Source organism: Solenopsis invicta, chromosome 12 (genome assembly GCF_016802725.1).
Source record: "Solenopsis invicta isolate M01_SB chromosome 12, UNIL_Sinv_3.0, whole genome shotgun sequence".
Lineage (NCBI taxonomy): Eukaryota > Metazoa > Arthropoda > Insecta > Hymenoptera > Formicidae > Solenopsis > Solenopsis invicta.
Genome location: NC_052675.1, coordinates 679,081 through 702,842, shown reverse-complemented (window position 1 = coordinate 702,842; position 23,762 = coordinate 679,081). Strand labels below are relative to the sequence as shown.

At 37.2% G+C, this 23,762-nt stretch overlaps 1 protein-coding gene across 4 annotated transcripts in view; it reads right to left on the bottom strand.

The window, feature by feature from the left end:
* Positions 1–1,266: 1,266 nt before the first annotated feature.
* Positions 1,267–23,762, bottom strand: part of LOC105197916 (intraflagellar transport protein 81 homolog) — a 134,215-nt gene continuing 111,719 nt past the window's right edge. For 3 of the 4 annotated variants that reach the window (XM_039456338.1, XM_039456337.1, XM_039456336.1), the window contains one exon: positions 1,328–1,547. In XM_039456338.1, coding sequence (XP_039312272.1) covers positions 1,451–1,547 — 97 coding nt within the window. In that variant the 3' untranslated portion in view covers positions 1,328–1,450. Of the gene's footprint in view, positions 1,548–23,762 lie in introns of all 4 variants that reach the window. The other variant, XM_039456335.1, reaches the window with a different exon arrangement.

Genomic DNA, 23,762 nt, shown 5'->3' with positions numbered 1-23,762 from the left:
CTACAAGTCACTTAGTTTGCTGTAAAAATTTTATTAAAATACAATAAGTTTTCTAAGAAATATACAAATTTTAATTTTAAAGTCAATATGTCCTCAAATACTTGACGCACCCTGTATAATAAGTAAATTGAATTTTTTATTTAATTGAATATTCTTGATTAAAGTATTAAACTAACTACAATTCAGAGCATGTTTTGAATAAATATAATACTTATGATGAACTTACGACAGATTTGCGGATATACAAATTTATGAAATACTTGAAATAAGTAATATTTATTTAAATGTAGTATGTATTTTTCTGTGTGTACTTCTTTATTTCCCCTCTTTTAGAAAAATCGAACTTTTCCTTTCATCTGAGTTATGAATCAAGAAATTGAAGATTAAAAGAAAATAATACATTAATCAAAATAGTAAAAATTAAAAGACGAAAGTACAAATGGAAAATGCGCTTGACAATCGCGTGCTTCTCAAAAGAAAATTTGCGCAATGGAGAACTCCCACCATAGATATCCGATTGTAATTTAAACCCAATATTATTTTCAAAAGCGGAATTGAAATTAAAATTAATGAACGACTGGCTTTGTATTTGTCGAAGCCGCTCAAAAAGCTCGCCCTCACGCTGCTGGAATCGGACACGCTCCTCCTTTATTTCACGGAGCTCCTCCAACGCAGTTCGCAATAATTCTGCAGCGCCCGTCGACTCTTCTGTCGTTCGCTCGACGATATCTCCCGAAGACCGCGCGCTTGGTTGCTCGACGACTTCCGGAAATCGTCAAGCTATTCCCTTGAGCGCGTGCACATCTCCTTCCTCGAAGCATGTATGAAGGCCATAACTCGAAGCTCGTTCGTAATCAAAGAAAGCTCGCCCTATCTCGGACGAACCCGCAAAAATGTTACAAGCCAAGGATCATTCGCGCTCGTACACTCGCGCACTTCGATTTTATTCGCGCGCTCAAGAAATAAATGGACAAACTTTACAAAATTATAGTCTTTAATTAAATCGTGACAGTTCATACAAAAAATCCGGGAACAAGACTAAAGACAGAATACGACGACCGATCGTCATACATCATGACATGAAAATAGTCGCTCGTCCAACCTTCAGTACCGGGCATAACAATATCAATATTTTTGTAGTAAAAGTTTCAAGCAAATAAAATAGTCATTTCGCAATAAAACTATCTTAAAAATTGTGCGAATTATTATGCTGAACCGCAATGTATGCAAATCTAATGTGTGTATAATATATATAAATGTATAATATATGTAATAAGCATACACTATTTATTTGCAGTTTTTAATATACATTTTACATATTTTTTTAAGATACATTGTATTTGGATACAGACTTTCTTGGATATATTTAAATATTTACTAAATTAAAAAATGTTCAAATATTTAGCATTCTATTAAAAATATGCGAATAAATATTAAATAAATATTAATATTATTGTAACACGAGAGTTTCAGCACCTCCTTTCCGTACAACTATGTCATCGATCTGTTTACTTTCTTCTTCACATTGAATTTTACAGGAAAATATTCTGAAACATACAAATATTTTGTTTCCATTAAAATTCATCGAAGTTTATTACAACTTTCTTCATTTAGTATTATATATAGATTTGATTTTATATATTTTTTAGGGGCAAATAGCTTTTTGGAATTTTATAACATATAAATCTAAAGTATTGAATAAAGTATTGAATAAAAACATGCAAGAAATATTTAAAATATTTTTTAATTTATTAAACTTTAGTTATTAATTCAAATCTTCTAATATGATAATTAATTTTTCTTTAATAAGTTATTAAAAAATTTCTTTAATAACTAACAAGTAGAAAATAAAGGATATTATGCTCCCCTCCCCTTCATTACTTCCGTTATTAGATGACAAATTCTAACTATTGTTTATGGAATTATTCAATAAGTAGCCCGCCGTTTCTTAATTGCGTATTCCAATACACAATATCTAACAATTGTTATAAGGCATTTTTACTTTTGAACACTTCCAAACTTTTTCAAAGTACATTTTAACACTTAATTACACATATTTCCTCAATGTTTTTAAACTTGAACGTGTCATCACACGAATGTATGTACATTCGAGTGTTTTCTTCTTATTTAACTTTTTATTCGGCTATACACTTCGAGTTATACAAAGTTAAAATATAACATAAAATTTTGTTAATATGGTTTTTGAAACAAATTTTTCATATGAAAATGTTTATTCGATAAATTGATTGTTACTTTAAAGGGCGATGCTCAAAAACAATAGAGATATTAAAGTAGGAAGATATTTGACCGTTACTATAACAACATAACTCAAACAAGAACACCTTCTACGGTCACAGCTAGATCTCCGTGCTTGTATTGTTTGTGTGATTTTATATACTTTCCTCAAATTCAATGAACTGCGCGCCGAATTGTTTTTTTAGTCATAACATAGCTCTACGTTGAACAAGATTAAAGGCTGAGACACATAAAAAAACTTAAGCAATAAAACTTAAGCAGTAAGCGAATTAGCCAATGGCAGTTGAGAATATAAGGCCAAACATAAGCAGTAGCAAATCCAACACGTTGAATTTCTTACTGCATACGTCTCACTGCTTAAGTTTTTATATGTACCATGGCCTTTAGTAATATCACGTATTATTAAGATTGAAATTAATATTAACCCTTCCCTCCTCCTCCCTGAAAAACTGTTATATCATCACAGCCTCAGTAATCGAGTTGGCTAAGACACCTGTACCGGAGGTTCGGGAAGTCCCAGGTTCGAATCCTGAGATGATATTTTTCGCAATAAATTTCTTTACAGTTTTTTACGGGGAACTGTGTTATAACTGAAAAAACGATTCAGCGCAAAGTTCATTGAATTAGAGGAAAGTATTATATATAAAATTACACAAACGGTACAAGCATGAAGATCTAACTGTGACCTTAAAAGGCGTTCTTGTTTGAGTTTTGTTAATAGAGATATTATTTTATGTTTGTTATTTAATATTAAATAGGAATATTATAAAATTATATTTCTACTGATATTTCTAAATTGTTTGAACGCAGAAAAATTTTAAATAAAAAAAATTCTAAACGATGGAAAACTAAAAATATATAATTTTGTAACAAAATGCTGTGTGATTTTTTTAAGTTAAACAGTTTTTTAAAAATTATTTTTGAGCTAGCCATATTACTACTATTTTTTTCTTTTATCAATTATGCAATTTGTCACAATTTTATAAATCATATCTTAAGTAATAAACATTTTATTATTTCGAGTTTAGAATTTGATAAACAATAATTTGACAAATATAAATATTTGTTCAAGTTTTAATATAAATAATGATTATAAATAAAATCATTTAATTAAATAAAAATGAGGTCCATATTACTTTTTTCTCCTCTATTTTTTATTAAATAGTGATAAAATTAGAATTAAAATTTGTTAAAAAATACATGAAAATAGGAATTAAAATTGATAAAATCCAAAATAAAAAAATGTACTTCAATACTTATTGTAACCAGAGTAAATTCAATTAAAGGAAATTCAATTAAAGAAAATATAATTAAAAAATTAACAATTTAAAAAAAATTAAAATGATAATAATTTATTCATTATGATTTAACTTTCCAATAAAATATAATAAAAATAGTGGAAAAACAAAGGAAAAAGGGGGGAATTGTGGAATATTGTTTTTTTTTACAATGGCTCACAGGGAAAACTCGCCGGCAGTACATCACTAATTTTAATAAAATTTTATAGGTGTGTAGTATTCATTCAAACATTTAGTACAATAAAGTTGTAAGTTGCGATATTTAGGCACTTCCTAGAAAGTGACGATTAAATACTTCCAGCACCTATGATATACAGAAGAACGATACTATAGGACTTCACTGTTACATAAAAATAAGTGTTTCTATAAATCGTTAAATCTACTACAATTTTGGAGTAAAACTTTATTGTTAGCTTGTATACAAAATTCTTTGTCTAATAGAAAAATCGATAATAACAGCACAATCTCGACACAATCGTTTTTTGAATTGGACATGTTAGACCCAGAAATGTGTACGTTGTAAAGGATGTTCGTGCTTATTTATTGACGAAATGAATATTCCGTTAATGAGTGCTAGTGCAAATAAAAATGTATAATAAGATTTCTTTTGTAATGGTATTATAAATGCTGGAATATTTAACCGTCATTTTTCTTGAAAATGCCTAAATGTTGAAACTTACGGCTTTAATGTAGTAAACGTTTAAGTGAATACAACCATAAAATTTCATTAAAATCGGTGATGTACTGCTAGCGGATTCACTTTATCAGTAAACATTAGTGCGACACAATTCTAACCAACGCAAGTTTATTAGTCATAGAGTTCAATTATCCTATAAGAAGAAATTCAATAAATGTGCATAACAGGGGAACAGTCTCTGACGATCTAATCTTGACCTTGACATATGTTATCAAGGAGAAGGTACTGAGTGACTTACAAAAGTTTTTAAGTAATGCTCACTTTTTATTAAAAAATATTATTAGAGGAAAAAAACAGTTTTTCTTAATTATTTTAGAAAATATTCATTTTACAAAAAAAATGTGTTAAATAAAAAATGAAGCTCTTAAAATTGTCTACAATAAAGCTTCTATGCATAATTTTCGTAATCGCGACCGTATACACATAATCATATTTTTAAATAGCGCATGCTGGTAATTGTATGAAATAAAACATATGTTAAAGGTAAACCTTCGGAAAAGCGTTTTCCTCGCAAAAATGAATAAAATTATTCAATTCTTATGTATTTTTGTTTTCTGAATACGAATATAAAACTTACAAATGGCGGTCAAAACCAGAAATACCGCAAAATCGGAAAAAACTCTAAAAAATACAAATTTTCACAGTGTATCTTCGAAAATATTGATTTTAGAAACAAAAGTTTCAGACGGACTTGGTTAGATGGCGCAATGGTGTATGGATATGGATGGAGATAGAGTGAGGCTGAGTATGAGTGTTTGTAGTACATTAGGAAGTATTAGAAAGTAAAGAGGTATGAACTAGAGAGGTAAAAAAGTAGTCAAGATGGGTAATTGGAGGCAGATGTAAGAGAAAAGGAATTGCGGAGATATTGTAAGATATAGGTAGAAGGAACAGGAATAGATTAGGACGAACAATGAAGCGGGATAATCCGGGAGCGCCGGTAAGGTAGGAATTAAACAAGGAAGGTAAGGAAAACAGAAAGGGCAAAGAGAAAGAGTTTAGGAGAATAGGTTAGAGGAATAAAATGGAAATAAAGGCAGAAACAGCTATAAGAAGGAAAAAGCGACAGGTAATGCAAGAAATCAAGCAGAATGGTTTATGGAGAATGAGTGGTATTGTAAATGAGAGAAGGAATGAATGAAAAGAGATTGGAAGGAATGTATAGAAGTACGGAGAAGATGAGAAGAGTGATAGTATAGGAAATAGCAAAAGAAAATTAGAATGTAAGGTAGGAAATAGGACCAGGTATAGACATAAGACATAAGTATAGGTATACCTTAATAGCCAAATCGGATGGACGCACAAATTGCTAATTTATGATTCACATTATGTTGGCAAAAGTCAGGCAGAAGCCAAGCATGATTTGCTGTTTCAGCTAATATTAACAGAAAAATAGTAAAATTCGAGCAGGCACTGCGTCATGACATGTTAAAAGAATTGTAGCAAAAAATGCAACAAAACTTATCGACATAAAGGAAACAGAAATCGAACACATCGTGTTGTCATACCATGACGGCAGAAACACGGCAGATATAGAACACAGTCTGCTTCGTCAACTCTTGACGGTAAAATTGCAGCAGAAATCGAGCACAGCGTGTCATCGTGACACAACAGCGAAAACGCGGCAAGCATAAAACGTGATTTTATTAATCAGTTATTTGATAGCAAAATCGCAACAAATATCGAACACAATCTGTCGTCAGATGTAATTAACAAAAATGAAGCAAAAATTCAACAATTAAGAAGTGACATATATATAATTAATAATTTTTAATGAAATTTTTTAAATTAAAATTTAACTTCAATGAGAAATTGAGAAAATAAGTATAAACGTTACGTAATATGTTGAAAGCGTTTTTGTTTAACCTGTGTTGTCACATTATTGGTTAAATATTATTCTATTCTAAAATAAGTTTTGTTATTAAAACATTTCATAAATTATATTGTATAATTGTATCAATGAAATTCAAATTATTGAACGTCATTTGTTGATTCTATAAACAATTTTTGTGTAAGATTTATATATCCCATTATTTTAAGACATAAAGTATCTAAGTTATAAACTAAAATTAAAGTACGAAGAAAAATTAAAACATTAGCTTTAAGTTTAAATATTTAGAAAAATATAACAACAACCAAATCTATATACTCATAAAAAATAAAAAATATGTAAGGACAAATAAAATTTTTATGGACAAATAATCAAAAGGTTGATGAGAATGTTCGCATGGTACTCAACACGCAAGTTTCTTACTGTTCAAATCAGCTTCACTTCAAATAAAACTTAACGATATCACAAATGTGCGATTAGCTCAGGTGTTAGCGTACTAGGTTACCGTTCCAAAAGCGTAAGTTCAAATTCCGCCGATAAATTTTTTAAAAATATAAAATAATGCGTAATTGTAATTAGTAAAATAGAATATATGCAAAGCAACAAATGCGAATTAAGCTATAAAAATAAAAATAATATCTGTTAAAAAACTAAAAAAAAATTTCGTATATATTGATGTCACGTCATGACGGCACATCGTGCTCGATTTTTGCCGTGTTTCTGCCGTTAATATCTAATATGACAGACAATGTTCTATTCTTGCCGTGTTTCTGATGTCACGTCATGACGGCACATTGTGTTCGATTTCTGCCGTTATATCATAATGGCAAGGTATGCTTCAGTCCTGCTATAATTCAGTTATATTATGCTAGCCTATCGTAATGGCAAAAACTAAGCTTAAAGACGACACAGTGGATAGGAATCTGCTCTGTACTCATGATTGAATTTGCTGGCATACTGTCGACATACTGCTAACATTTTACTATCTGGGTAGATATTATGAAAGTAAGCGTAAAGAAAATGAAAATGTAAAGGTATAGATGAATGTATAAGTAATTGGTTAATTAAGGATCCTGGATGGCTTGGTATACGAAGGAAACCGAGGGAACTCAGATCTCTGGCCGTTGGAGATTAAGGTTATGAAGCATAAAGGATGGAGGAAGAGATATAGGAGATTAAGGTTCTTAAGCATAAAGGATGGAAGAAGCGGTTGAGGAAAAAAAAGGAAATAGAATAAATATATAAGACAAAGAGGCGACAGTGGTGTAAGCAGAAAGGAAAAAAGAACCAGAATTTTAGTAAGAATTGGAAGAAAAAGAGGCTGTTGAATTATTAAAGAAGGAGAAACAGAATCCAGATTTTTTGGGTGCTTTCCAACAAGAGACACAGGCAACACTGTGTAACACAGTGTCTACATTGGTGCTTTCCAACTATGACACAGAGAGACACAGAGCGACACTGCAAAACACAGCTCAATCTTAAGTTTGGCCGTGTCAGCCATCAATAGTGCCAACACATCGGGCAAATAAATTATTTTTTCAAGTGTGGTACTGGTACATTTTAGTCATGTTCAGTTATGTTTTGTCGCCTTAACATACAAAATTAAAATTATAGTTTGAACTTTTCGTTTCTTTACATGCTACATTTTTAAATTAGCACAATGGACTTATATTTTTACTAAAAATGTTTCGTGTTCGAAAATAACGTACCAAACCCAGAATTCTTAGATGGTAATCAATATTCATTATTTTTATTTAAAGAATTGTATAAGCCTAAGAAACAATGCATTCGTTGATTATTCATACGTATTTCATCGGATCAATCTGCATGTTTATTCTTTTATCGGCATTGTAAAGAAGTTATTCCTACGTCGGATAATGTAAAATTCCTTCTTTAACAGGTCTGGATTTTCTACGGATAGATTTCTGATGCAATTCAAATCTGTGTTTTTTACTAAGTCAGTCTTTTACGCACTCTAGTGACCGTGTTTGGTAACTTATCTGTTCCAATTAAATTACACAACTGTGTTACACTGTATCTCTCTGTGTCACACTGTGTCACACTGTGGCACTCTTGTTGGAAAGCACCCTTTGCCTTTGGAGACTAAACTTACAAAGGTTGGAGAAGGATTGTATGGAACAAGACAGCAGAGGTGAATGCAAAAAAGAGGGGAGTGTGCCGTGGATCTCCTTTGTAGCAACAAATTCACATTGTGGGTAATTCTAAATCTCACGTTGTATTGGAATAATTCCATAAGATGCGTAATTTCTGCATTTATGCGTAGGGATACTAAGTAATCTCTGGAAGGTTGGGTGAAAAGAAGGTTAAAAGGGTTATTAAAGATGTTTGGAATAAGAAGTAGAAAAGAGAAGAGAGAGGAAAGAAAAGGAAGGTGAAAGAAGAACCAAGAAGAAGGAAGAGAGAAACCAAGGAATAGAAGTACAAAGAAAGAAAGAAAAATATGAGAATATGCGAAAGAAGAATGTAAATTAGAAGATAAGATGGAAAGAGAATTAGGCATAAGCATAGGTATAGATATAGTCATAGATGCGGTGTGGAGCGGAGGTTCGTTCGAGTGGACAGACTTGCTGTGTACGGTGTTTGTTTGCCTGGGCGGACTGTTGCGCCATGCTGTACCAAGGATAGATAAAAGAATAAGTATAAGGAAGTATAGTTAGCACCGCAAAGAAAAGAGAGAGAAATGCGTATAAAGAGTAGAAACAGAGATAGGCTAATATGGAATGGAACAAGATATGGATGGATGCGTAAGTTAAGGATAAAGATTGTAAACCAAGTCCCTTCATGGCTTTTTGTAAGTAATAAATATCTAACAAAAATTTTAGACAAAAAATGAAGAACTTAAAAAATTCTACAAAAAAGGTTATATACATTATTTACATAAACTCCTTCATCTTGTTAATAAATTAAGAAACTCATGTAATACAAAGAACACATGAGCGGGGGAAGAGATCCGCACCTCCCCCTGCACTACATCTTCGTATTTTTCCTAACTCAACCCAATCCTATTTAGTTGTAATTTGGCCAAGAATATCCAATTGACGGTATGATCATATATAATTATATATAAAATTTTTACTCGGGTAAATCCAAATCCATCAGCAAAAAATGCCGATCACGTCAGATTTTTGAAAAAAATTGGGTAATATAGACCAAAAACAGCATTTTTTGATATATTTACGAGTCTTTTGTGGCTGAACTAAATTTTATTTCTCAATTTCATCAACGACACTTTGAAATATTATTCTTTACCTTTAAAATTTTTTTTACTGTACAATTTTTTTCACCAAGTTACGGACGTTTTTCAAAATGTAAAATAAATAAATCAATTTAGTTTTCTATGTTAAGTCCGCCACTTTGATTTCTAATATTTTGAGTTTAGATGCGTAATTAGGAACCCCTCGAGTACTGAGTTTCATCCGATTCAAGTCATTTTTAATTTCGGCCATTTTAAATCCGCCATTTAAAATTTCAAAATTGTGGGTTTTTCAGATTCAATATCAGCGACCCCGGAAACCCTAGGATACCCATTTTCATACAAATCCACCTAATTCAGTTTCAATCCGTCAATTTAGAATTCGTCATTTTCAATTTCGAAAAACGTCCGTAACTCGGTGAAAAAAATCATACAGTAAAAAAAAGTATTTTAAAGATAAAAAATAACACTTTAAAATGCATTCCGCCGTTGGCGGAATTGGGAAGTAAAATTTAGTTTGGCCGCAAAAAACTCTTGTAAAATTGTCAAAAAACGCTGTATTTGGCCTATAATACCCAATTTTTCTTAAAAACCTGACGTGATGGGCATTTTTTGCTGGTGGATTTGAATTCAGCAATCTCGAACCAACCATCGATTGAGTAGTTTTTGAACTATCTTGTACGCCAGTATTGAAAATGACATTTTGAGAAAAACGCGTTTAAAGTTGTGGCGCACTATGGCGTCGAGCGAAGATGAGTCACGTTCAGAGGTTTTAATTTCGAAAATACTTAGAATTTTGCTCTAAAACTTCGGGTATATATTTTTGAGATGTTGTGCCTTCATTTTATGAAATAAAAAAGTTCCACATTTTTTTGAAGGTTTTAAATGTATTTCTCCCTTTAATTCTTTTTGAATACTTCTAACTATCATATATAATATTTTGTTTTTCATTCATTTTTAACTTATTTATATTCATCCAATGTTTGATTACATTAAAAAACGTATTCATTTTTACCTCTACATCCGCACTACTTTCTCCACTTACATATATGTATAGACAAAGACCCTCCTCGAAAGATCCAGGCGGGAATTCAGTAAATAGTTGACGGTTACTGTTTCCTGTAGATCTCTCGAGAAGACTTGTTATTATTATTTGCCGAATATTGATTTGCCGCTTGGCAACTGCACAGAGCTCTCCCGCTTGCGAACCTCGGTTCGCTGCGCGAAGAGCGCTGCCATGCGTTATAAGCGCGATATGCTCGAATCACCGTCATCTCGAAAAGAAATATTTACAATTAGAAACAAGTTATGAATAAATAATAATTTTTTTATTCATAATTCGTTTTCCGTACATACTGTGACATATTATCAAAAAAATTTAACTTAATTTTAGCGGTTTAAAAGTCACTATTATTTTGTTACTACTATTATAATTATTATAAAACTCTTATTTCAATATTTATTGTATTGTATTGATTTGTCTTCAATGCTCTTTCACGTAGTCAACACTATATAAAACAAATCCGTTTTATTGTGAAGTAATATTGAACGCATGGATGAGTAGACGTACTATGCGTTATGGAGTGGTTTTTAATTAATTTTGGAAAATGAAAAGGTCGCATCATAACTTTGTCATATATTGTACCATTGAATTCGTAATAAAATAAGCTTTATTTTGCTTATAAAAAGAAAATTTAAAAAGAAAATAAGTGTTGGTGGAAAGTATTAAAAATTTCTTTTTATTTTTTATCATTGTTATAAAGTACTTTTGCAGCCATTCAACTTTCATTCAGAACATTTTTCTCTATCTCTCATAGTTTCGACGATACACGATTCGAAAGAAGAAATCCGATTTTCTTCAAAAGGGTGTTTCATCCTTAAAAGTGCATTAGGACACGTATAAAAAAATACGTGTCCATTATTTTTATCTGTATAACATAAATATGTACATGTATAATATTACAAAAATATTCTTATGGTTTTTAGATTTAAAGAAATAAATGTTTCTTTATACAATTATAATAATAATAATAATAAATAGTACATTTAAATTCATTTTTTGTGTGGTGCGAAATTTTACATATTACGTATTTACGTATTACTTTGTACGTAAATTTAATTTTATTTTAAGAAAGTACATATTTACATTAATACTTCAAAAATACTATTTAACATAATCTTAATTTAAATAATTTTACAGTATAGTATATTAAATATAATATTTAACATTATTATTTAACATTAAATAATATTATACGTCTACATACAGAATATTAAACATAAAATAATATTACGCAGCCTTCGCTGTTAAAAAACAATTCTCCGCGCGCTTGGCAACCACGATCGCGTTGGTTGGATTTGGCGGCGGGCGGGACTAAACCCGCTATTTTTATTAATTTGCATTATAACTCGTTAACTATTACGAAAATTGCAAAGTGGTAAAGGACTTTTCTGCTCAGTTTTACTTGATCTATCAATCCACGAAACCAAGGGCGGTATTTACTTAACAATAAGTTTCCGCCGTCTTTTATCAAAAATTGGGCATTTATTGTGAAAGAACGGTACCTAATGTTTTATTCGAAGTATTGTCCATCGCTAGCCACTACTTTTTCCCATCTTTCTGGCAGCATACGGATACCGCATCGGAAGAATGCTTCATCTTTTGAAGCTATCCACAAATCGACCCAATTTTTTGTATCTTCATATGATGTGAAGTGTTGCTCAGATAGGCCATGCGCCATCGATCGAAACAGGTAGTAATCAGAAGAAACAATGTCTGGTGAATACGGCGGATGAGGTAAAACTTCCCAATTGAGTGTTTCCAGGTAGGTTTGACCGGCGCCGCAACATGTGGACGAGCATTATCATGCAGAAGAATAACTTTGTCGTATCTGGAGTAGTAGTGGGCACGTTTTTCCTTGAGTACTCGGCTCAATCTCATCAATTGTGTTCCGTAGAGAGCCCCAATAATGGTTTCATTCGGTTTGAACAACTCATAATACACGATACCAAGCTGATCCCACCAAATACACAACATGAGCTTTTTTCCATGAATGTTCGGCTTTGCTGTCGATGTTGAAGCATGGCCAGGTGGTCCCCATGATTTCTTCTTCTTTGGGTTATTGTGGGGGATCCATTTTTCATCACCAGCGACTATACGATGCAAAAAACCCTTTTGTTTATGCCTGGCAAGCAGCATTTCACATGTGAAAATCGGCGTTCAACGTTTCTCGGCTTCAGTTCATATAGAACCCAGTTTCCTTGTTTTTGAATCATTCCCAATGATTTTAAGCGATGTGAAATTGCTGGTTGAGTCACTCCTAATGTAAGTGCAAATGCTTCTTGCGCTTGGCACGAATCTTCATCTAATAATGTTTCCAATTCCGCGTCTTCGTACACTTTCGGCCTTCCGCTACGTTCTTTGTCTTCGACGTTAAATTCACCGTTCTTAAACTTGTGAAACCACTCACGGCAACTTCTCTCACTTAAGGCAGTCTCACCATATGCTTCTACAAGCAATCGATGCGCCTCGGCTGCAGATTTCTTCAAATTAAAGAAGTAAATCAAAAGCTCCCGCAAATGACGCTTATTCGGCTCAAAACTCGACATTTTCGCACGAAAAAAGATATATGATGCTGATACAAAATCGCTAATATTTTAAGGTTATGTTGTTGCCAGATGTCCAACCTTACGATATAACGTTTTACAACAGACAATTTCAACCATAACATACTAGTGGCGCCATTTTTTGTGAAACGGCGGAAACTTATTTATACTCCTAATATCATTTTTAAATCATTTTTAATTATTTAATATAAAATGTTATTTTTAAAAAATGAAAAAATTTAAAAATACTGTTTTTATTATTAATTAAATTAAAATTTTTCATGAACACAAAAGATATATAACACAAGAATAAAAAATAAGAACAAAAATAAATTCACAATAAAAATTTACAATGACTGTTTTACAATTAGTTTACAGCTTTTAAAGTGATACTTATCGTAAAAACAATTAAAACACAATGGTTCATTGCACCATACACATATAATTATTGACATGTCGTATACAAGCTAACATAAAGTCTAAACAAAAAAAAAAAACAATAAGAAAACCGTTTGACTCGGAGACCGTTGTAGGTATAACGATTTATAGAAACATTATTAATACAGTCATTGTAAATTTTTATTGCAAATATATATTTTGTGTTCATAAAAAATTTTAATTTAATTATTATTAAAAAACATTTTTAAATTCCTTCATTTTTATTAGATATTAGATTTGAAATTATGGCCCACCGCTTCCCACACCCACCCCGTCATTAGTGGACCTGAGACGGAGTGGGTTGAGATAGAAAAAATACGGGGAGGGTGTGCAGGAGAAGGGGCTCCGCCTGTGGAGGGAGCCCCTCCCCTGCCCACGCATTCTCTGTATGGGTTTTCGACGCAAAACAGTTTTTCTACAATAACGACTAAAATATTGAAACTAGGTAAAATATGTATATAACCTTTTTTATAGAGCTTATTACTAGCTTCATTTTTTGTTTGACACATTTTTTCCGAAAATGAATATTTTCTGAAATAAGTAAAAAAAACTTTTTCTTCTGTAATGATATTTTTTTAATAAAAAGTGAGCATTACTCAAAACCTTTTGTAAGTCACTTAGTATCTTCTCCTTGATAACATATGTCAAAGTCAAGGTCATCAAAAGCTGCTCCCCTAATGTGCACTTTTACCCAATAAAGGTGTGAATGAATACTAGACACCTATAAAATTTTATTAAAATCGGCTAGATTATTGTTGGAACCTCCCCTTGTAAGCCGTAGGATCGCCTACCACAGCATTGCGGTCCGACAGTAGTCAACGGTAAGTAACGCGCGGGGAGGGAAAAAGTAGTTTGGCACCGTCTCTCCCTCATGTCCTCGCACCGCGTCGAGATTCGTATGTGCTCATTTGCCTACTATATTAATTTTTATTGCGGTAACTATTCCGAAAAATGGTAAAGGATTTTACTTCTCAGTTTTACTTGCTGTATCAACCCACGAGAGCATAAATGAATATTTTCTGACCCTGATATGATAAACTGAAACTCTTCATGTAATAAAAATATAACTATTATATAGCAATTCATAACATACACATAACAAATATGATATAATTATAATATGATATTACATAATTGTTTTTATAAGGGAAATTACAATTAACATTGATATTACATGTATTGTGCCCAGTGGTGGTCCAGGTACGTCGGTAGGTATTTTGGGATTCGCTTTTACTCAAAAGTTAGAACTCACGGGACAAAAGCAGCTCAGACGAGTTGCCAATCAACAAACACCTTTTTTGTCGCAATATATAATAGATTGATTCTTAATGCTTCTCCTTGTACAGGTAGTATTTATATTTAGGTGCCCCGTTATATTGGACCGCGGTGCGCGTTATCTTCTTTTCTATCGCGTCACGGCTCGACGTATAAGTTACGCGTAATGTTACTCTGACGGTTGTTTAAGTTATTCTCCGCCGTTTCCCGATTCAGAGGTCCTTTTTATCCTGCAATATTGCTGATGCTGAATTGCAGGTCGACTACACGTTACGTTGAGTCAGCGGCGGTGCGACATCCGGAGAAGGATTATCTTGTTTTCCGTTGTTGTCGAGTTTTCTGGACATTTTTTGAAAAAAAAGTTTCAAAAGACAATCTGCGCTTTCCGTTGCTCTCGCGTTTCGGTCGATTCCGAAAACGCAAGTATTCGCTTAAAATTAATATGCATAGCAACGAAATCGCTTTTTGTTGCTATGCACTAGTGTTAGCTTAGGCTACAACACATGTAACGCACATGTTAAATTGCGTTACTTCCGATTTTATTCTATTAACATTGCTGTTATGTAACTGTTTGCTGGGTCGTTATATCTACCATGATCTCCAAGTAATACGGTTTTGTTATTGTTTTCTTCGTCTAGATCTTATCGTTAGTTTGTATACAAAATTTATCTAATGGAAAAATTGATAATAACAACACAGTCTCGACATAGTCGTCTTTCAAGTTAGATGCGTTTCCACAAACGTGTATGTATTTTGCAAAAGATGTTCATGCTCATTTTTTGACAATATGGATATTTCATCATGAGCGTCAGTGCAAATAAAAAAGAACAAGGTCTCTTCTGTAATAGTACTATAGGTTTGAAAATATTTAACCGTTATTTTCGCGAGAATGCCTAAATATTTCAACCTACGACTTTACTATAATAAATGTTTGAATGAATACTACACATCCATAAAATTTTATTAAAATCGACGCTATATTACTGACGAATTTCCTTTGTAAGGGTTAAAAGTGTTTCTTATGGTTTTAATTGTTAGTAATTCCATAACTTCTTTATCTCATCCTTTTTCCTCTCTTCAGTAAATTGTAAATTATGTTCATCTTATATACCTTATGAACTTCTATCTTTAAGGTGATTGATAGAACTCTATAAATAACAAATTAGTGTTGATAAAATTGTGTCGCATTAATATTTATTAAGTTATTTTAAAAAACGAAATAATATTCTACAATCCTCTGTCTTCCTATATTTAATTATATTTTAAGCAGGGACCCTGCCCAAAATAAAATTTCGGTCCGGTTACGGTTACGGTCAAAGATTATCCAATTCTTGATTTCGGTTTCGGTTTCGGTCTTGTTACTGATAACGATTACGGTCACCATTTGGATTTCGGTCTTTTTCGGTTACGGCTACGGTTACAGATGTGCAATTACCTATTGTATCATTTAATAACGTATAAAAATGATAATGTATAAAAGGAATACAAGTATAAATATCATATTATAATACATTCCTGTTTATTGTAAACAACACTTATTTAATATAAAAATGTTTAAAAATCATTGGAGGTTCCGGGTTTTTCAAAATCTCTTTTTTTTGTTTTTGTTTTACTTCAACAATCTCAGCAACTTACAGCGTTAATGGTCGATTTTTTACTGGTATTAATGGTAGTTTTTCTCTATAAAATAACCTAATAATCTTAATCAAATTATCATAATAAAAGCAAAAAAATAAATAAGTAACCCTTCGTAGACACCTTGTAATATCGTTATTTATTGAGAATCTAGAAGTAAATATCTCTGGTTTTAAAAGTTCAATTAAAATTGTCAAATTTTTTCGCTACTCTAAAAGAACCGGAAAAATTGAAATATAATTTTAGTTTTTAAAATTTAGTTTTAGCAATACAAAGATCTTATTTTTTGTATTTATTTTAAATTCAAAAATTGAAGGAAAAATTAATCTTTAAAATCAACTGCATATCTATGGAGCGTTAAAAATACTAAAAAAAGAGATGAAATATAGATACCGTGTATCTTTTTCTCTTATTGTTATCTTGTAGAGAGAGCAGTCTACACAGCACGCGCTTTTTCTCCTTTTTATCTGATTTGCAGTATGATCTTTAATAGCATTTTAAAAAATTTGACCGAAAATCTAACCAAAAAAACTGAAAAAATGTTTTCAGTCAGGTTACGGTTACGGTTAATTAACCGGCACAATATTTTGGTTTTGGTTTCGATTTCGGTTTGACTAAAATAACAGTTATGATCCGATTATTGGTTTCGGTTTCGGTCCGGTCAAGGTCCCCGATTTAAAGATCTATAGGGTAGAGTTTCGAAAAGGTAAACCTTCCGATTTGGTTATCAATTGGTTTATTACTGCATTTTGGTTCGCTGATTACAAATATGATAATAAAAATGTCCGACAAAAACATCTTTAAGGTCAAAACTAAAAAAAACTCGAAAAATATTTTTCAATATTTTATTGATAAATATTAATTTAGCAAAAAGAAAATGTTTCAAATACAAGTTACAATTCTTAAAATAATACATCATTGATGTATTATACATTTTTTGCATAAATCCAATATTTAAAAAAAATGAGATAATATAAAAGATACTCTCCCATTGTAGTCCTCATTTCACACCGTAGGTAAGAGTGAGGTTGAAAGAATGTCGTTTTGCATAGAGTGAGATTTATCCCACCCTTCCCTGCCTTGAAAACAAAACAAGGTCCATAGATACTGTTTCACAAGGGTGTGCGACTTTTCACGCAAAGCGAGGGTTTATCCCCTCCCCTCCCTTTGTCTGGGAGCAAAACGAGGTCTACATATGTACTGTCCCACATGGACATTTGCGACTTTCCGAGCGAAGCAAGCTTCATTCCACATCTTTCCCTGCTTACGGAACAAAACGAGGATTACAATTATACCGTTAAACATAAATATTTTTGTTTTACACTTTCTATTTTGTACATTGTTGACAAGTTAAAATTAAATTTAGGGGAGAGTATTTTTTATATTATCGCGTTTTTTTCGAAAACTATTGGTTTTATGCAAAAAATGTATAATACATGAATAATATTATTTCAAGAGCTATAATTCTTATTTGAAACATTTTTTTTTGCTAAATTAATATTTATCAATACAATATTAACCCTCATGGGCCCGTGTAACTTTCAAATCACATGCTAATTTATTAACATTTTTCCAAATAATTTAAGTTTTTTTTATGAGATGGCGTATACATCTTAATTCTATAATGTCTCCGAGACAACCAATACTAATATTCATGACGGTTGCAAAAATAAACTAAAATTCAAAAAACTTTCAACAGAGAAAAAAGTTCATCGAATTAGTAACGGGCTAATGAGAGTCAAGACGCTGATGTTAGTGCGTATATTTTTAAGTTTATTCAATATAAATTCAAGGACATTTCGGGTCATCTTCAGCAATAAAAGTCGAAATCAAAAAGCCTCCTCTTCACATGGCGTAGTCCTAGTTCTTAACGAGTCACAATCGGGCGGTCATCCGAGTGAAATTGAAATTCTAAAGGGTGACCAACTAATGATATATATACACTATAAAGACTAATTAGCTAAGATGTTAAATAACATTTTCAAAAACTTACCATGTGAAGCAAGGAATGGATACATATTAAACGCCCAAAAACGTAAATACCTAAATATAATATTAATGAGAGTCAGCGCTGTTATCAGTGCGCACAAGAAAAAGTTTATTCTATATGTCAATTTACAAACACAATGGACGTTTTGACTCTCTTTGGAGTCATTCTCAACATAATAAAAATTTTGATTAGCATAATATAATCCTAACAATTACTATTGTCCGGCCATCGTTGATCCGATATTCAGCTGAGTCACTCACGATTTGCACAAGTCGTGGTGTAGCTTTTCCACTGTGTAGAGAAAATGGCAAACTCTCTCTATAATTATATGCGAAATTCTGCATAAATCTAAACTATTGACAAGATTATTTAAAGCAGTGACTCACCACCCGATCACGACGAAGACCACGGAAGTCATGGATAAAAAATTGTGGCACTATACGAGTAATTTTTGATTGCTGTAATTCGATGTTTCTGACAGCGCTGCTTACAAGTTACTAAGTGTTAACCGGATATACAAAACATTGAAAATCAAATAGAGAATATATATGGTCAATATTCAAGAGGGAACGAAAACAGACAAATAATCTCCGCCGTTGAGATTGCATGATAAAAATAAATTGAATAAATTAGCTGAATCGGATCAACGATGGCCGGACAATTAATTGTTACGATTATATTATGCTAGCCAAAATTTTTATTATGTTGAGAATGACTCCGAAGAGAATCGAAACGTTCATTTTGTTTGTAAATTAACATATAGAATAAACTTTTCCTTGTGCACACTGATAACAACGCTGGCTCTCATTAGCCTTAACAATATTTTTTGTTTAAATCTTGAGAGTCTCTTTAAATTGTAAAATGCATTTGAAATATAAAATTAACATTATTAGTAAAGTGAATTGACAATCAGTGTAACAGCGTTATGACGATACATCTTGCCTGTGTCACAGTCAAGGCGTCACTTCTCTCCGTAAGCAATATCGGCGATGAGATCAAACGGTTGAAAATACATATATAAATACTAAATCGGATCGTTACAATCTGTCGAGGATAAAAGTGTAAGCATGGTGTAAATATTTAGTGTCCGCTTGTCTATTTAGCCCATTGTTTTGGCATTTAATATGTAGCATTTCGGAAATCAGGCGCTTTCCCCAGACAGGTTCTTTATCCAAAATTATAACATCCCAATCAAAGCCGTGGTCGCTATTTATCCTGTGTTCCGTAATAAGCAAATTGGGATTTGTTCCGAATTCCAAAAATAAAAAAAATTTCAAAAAATTCAACAAAAATTCGGTCCCATAAAAGGTTAAAAAACCAATATTTTTTGAATTTTTATGAGTTTTGATTTTGAAGATGACCTTGTCGGTGGTTTTTATTATCACATTTGTAATCACCGCACCAAATTATAATAGTATACCAATTGATAGCTGAATCGGAGGATTCACCTTTTCGAAACTTTATCCGATCTATACATATGTCCAATGTTATTAAGTTGTAAAATAGTTATTAAACCAATACACATATTTGTTGAATATGTAGGCTGCGTCACCAAAACAAACAAGTTTTTTAAACAAAATATTATTAATAAAAAATTAATTACTACAAAAAATTCTGGTGAAAGGTCGTAAAAGTGGAAGAGCCTCTGACGACTTTCACCTTGACATATGTTATCAAGGAGAGGCATATGTTTCCGTAGGGGTCCGGGGTCGGTCCGTGGTCTTTCGAGACTGCGGACCGACTCCGGATACAGGAAGTGGCGTTCCTGCGGTTCCCGAGCTCGCTAGGGGATCTGCGGTCTCTCGTAGGCCGCAGATACAGGGATCTCAGCGACCCTGGCGCCCGAGCTGAATACCGTAATCCAACACGTGCTGAAATTACGCACGGGTTGGACCGGGGGTCTGGGCTTCACCGCCCGGGCCGCGAGGAGTAAACCTCTATAAAAATCCAAGGGTGGCGCCCGCGGCGCGGGGTCTGGTGCCGTGTAACAGCGGTGCTGGTCCCTGCGTCGCAGGCGTCGCTTCTAATCAGGTGGGCTACGATGGCATCCGCTCTCATCGTGAGAACGGGTGTCGGGCCCTGGCCATCGCGCGGGGGCCTCTTCATCGCGAGGAGGGGACCGACGACCTCTGTGACCGGGGTGGTGTCGCTCCGCGACCGCCCCGGGCTTGGGGAGAGCTGGTTCCCCTCGGGGTAGGACGGGCCGGCGGGACCTCGGTGTCACCGAACCCGCCGGGCTGGGCCGTCTCCGAGCCGCCTGGACGTTTCCGGGGCAGGGTCGGAGCGGCGTGGGATGTCCCGGTGCGTGCACCGCGGGAAACTCTCCCCGGTGCATCGGGCCGGGGCGGCCCTCGGGCCGCTCGGACGTTTCCGAGGCAGGGCCGGGGGCGTAATTGGTGCTGAGCGATAGGCGCCTCCGCGAAGGGATCCGTCCCGGAGCGGAGCGTCTGTCGCTTCCGCGAGGAGTGGACGGGCCTTTGGGACCCCGGTACTCCGGACCCAGCGGGCTGGGCCATCTCTGGGCCGCCCGGAATTATTCCGGGGCAGGGTCGGAGTGGCGGCGTATGGTCCGGCGCGTGCCTCATGGGAAACTCTCCCCGAGGTTGCGGGCCGGACCGACCCCGGGGCCACTCGGGCGTATCCCGAGTCTGGGCCCGGGGTGCACATTGTCTGCGGCAGGCGGCGACCGTTTCCCTTTCCGAAGCTGCCTGTCGCAGACTGGAGTGCCCTCTCCGCTGGATAGACCAGGGGGGCGGAGCGGCCAGCCGGTTGCCACGGCGGGTAAGGTGGGGCCGGGGAGCGGCGACCCACACCCCAACCGTCCGTGGGGCCCTCCCGGGATAACCAAGCTTGGCGAGCGGCAGTGCGGTGCCTGCGAGGTCGGAGGCGCGGGAGCCCTGAAAAGCCCTCCAGCAATGGGGGGCCTAGTAGGGGCCCGGAGTCCAGTGGGGAGATGATCTTTCCTCCCCCCGAGACATATGTCCACCCCCCGGGGGAACTCGGGGCCCGGCCGGGTCATGTTTTCGGCCGGTGAGGGTACACCCTGGTGGACGGAGCCGCACTTCTCCCGGGAGACAAAACAATAATGAGTGCCAAAAATAAAAAAAGCAAGGGTGTAAGTAAGGAGAAGGCGCCGCCAGCGCAGTCCTCGCCTTCGGAATGGGAGACGGGGGCTGCAAGCGGCTTTGACATCGACACGGGCAGAAGTCGGAGTCCCCTCCGCTCTGGCCACAGGAGCCTCTCGGCTCCCAGGGTGGTCTCGGTGGAGGCCCTACTGGAGCCGAAGGTGGTCCTGGTCAAGCAACCAGGACCATCATCCAGGAAGATTACTCCGGCGTCGACACCGGAACCCACGGGTGTAGCTCCGGGGGACATGGAAGCGTCAATGGGGGGTACTGCGACCGGATCGCAGGGTCTCGCGACCCCTATGCTGGCTCAGGAAAGTGCATCGGTGAGTGGGGAGGTGGTGCATGTCCCCTCCGGGGCTTTCACTGCTCCCTCCTCTCCGATCAAGAGAGGCAGAGGCAGGCCCCCGACGACTGGGGAATACATAGACTACGGGAAAGCCAAACTCTTTGCCGCGGAGGCCAAGGCAAAGGCAAATGAGGAGGCGGCCTTGGAGGAGTTTATCCGAGTGACGGCTGCGAGAAACCGGGAAACCGAGTATTTCGCAGCCAAACTTGGTGACCTCGGTGTTACTGGTGAGGGAGCGAGGAGGGCCATCTTGGTTCGGCGTCTCGAGGATGCCGCGGAAGTGGGAATAAAGGTGGCTACCTGCTCGGGTCATCTTAAGGGCACGTATATAAGGGCCCTTAAGGATATGGCCGATAATATTGTGGAGGCCTCCAAGGAATTGGGGGCCCTCACCGCGACAGAGGAAGTGCGGAGGCTGGAGAAAGATAATACCAGCCTCCGCGAAGAGCTGGCGCAACTCAAAGCGGAGATTGCGTCGGTCAAGCAAAACCTCCTCAAGAGGCGTCCGTCTCGGAGGAGGATAATCGAAGACGACCCGTCTTCGGATGAAGGCGAAGGGAGAGCTTTGTCTCCGCAGCCTCCTCGTAAGGCGAAAAGGCCAAATAGAGGTGAGAAAGTGCCTGGGGCGTCCCCGGCCCGTGGGGGGGGGCCTGTTATCCCCCACCCCACATCGGACGTGGAAATGCCCACGGCCTCTCCCAGAGAGGCTACGGTTCCTCCCCCCCTGCCCCTTGCCTCGGGGGACTGGAGGGAGGAACTAATATCCACCATAATGAGGCAGGTTGGTGAGTTGGTGAGCGCGAGGCTCGAGGTACTCGAGTCTCGTCTCCCACGGGAGGAAATCCTCCGCCCACCCCTTGCCTCTGCTAAGAAAAACGGAGCCGGGTCGGCGGGGTCTCCCGCAGTCAAAGGGACGAAGGCCAAACCGGCCCCTCCGGCGGCCACCAAAGTTGGCGGGGAACAGAGCAGGCCCCGGTCCCAATCTGTGGGATCGAGGGCTCCTGTCCCTGCCTCAAAAAAGCCGGACGGCGTGGGTAAACACCGTGGCGATAATGCCACATCGTACGCCGAGGTGGCGAAGAGGAAAAGTAAAAAAAGGAAGGAGACAGTCGTGACCTCCACGGTCCCTCCTCCTCCTGCTGCCAAGGGTCGGTCCGGGGGTGCCGCCGCCGCGAATCAATCGGCGGGACCCTCAAAGAAGGGACCGCCCCTGGCTTCCAGCAGGCCGGCGGCGTCGGCTAAAGCCAAGCCGAAGACGTCGAAATCAGCTGCGGCCAACAAGGCCCCAGCAAATAAGGGGGCTCCTCCCCAAAAGCCTAATAAGAGTAAAAAGGGGAGGAAAGGGGGCAAAATCAGAACGGCTGCCGTCGTTCTAACGGTCCCCTCCGAAATGGCGGAACGGCTTCCGTACTCGGAGGTGATGAAGGCCGCGAGGACCAAAGTGGACCTCGCGGCTTTAGAAATTGATCACCTCCGCGTGCGAAAGGCTGCGACCGGGGGCATCATTCTGGAGGTCCCCGGCCAGGAAAGCGCCCCCAAGGCGGATCGCCTCGCCGAGAGGCTGACCGCCGCCTTGGGAGAGAGCGGAGTCAAGGTCTCCAGGCCGGTGCCCAGAGCTGAGCTCAGGGTCACCGGGCTGGACGAGTCCGTCACCGCTGAGGAGGTGGCCGCAGCGATCGCGGTGGCGGGGGGCTGCCCCGCCGCCGACGTACAAGTAAGCGGCCTAAGACCTGGGGCCGGCGGACTCCGTGGGGCTTGGACCCGAGTCCCGCGGGCCGCCGCTCTTAAAATAGCCGGAGCGGCGAGGATGCGCATCGGGTGGGTGATGGCTCGAGTTGAGCTATTGGAAGCCCGCCCGATGCAGTGTCACCGCTGCCTGGAGGTGGGGCACACTAGGAACAAGTGCCCCGCCGAAGTGGACCGCAGCGGTCTATGCTACCGCTGCGGTCAAGAGGGCCATTTGGCCGGGGTCTGCACGGCCCCGCCAAAGTGCCCGAGATGCGAGGCACGCGGCCGCCCTTCCAACCACCGGATGGGGGGTAAGGCTT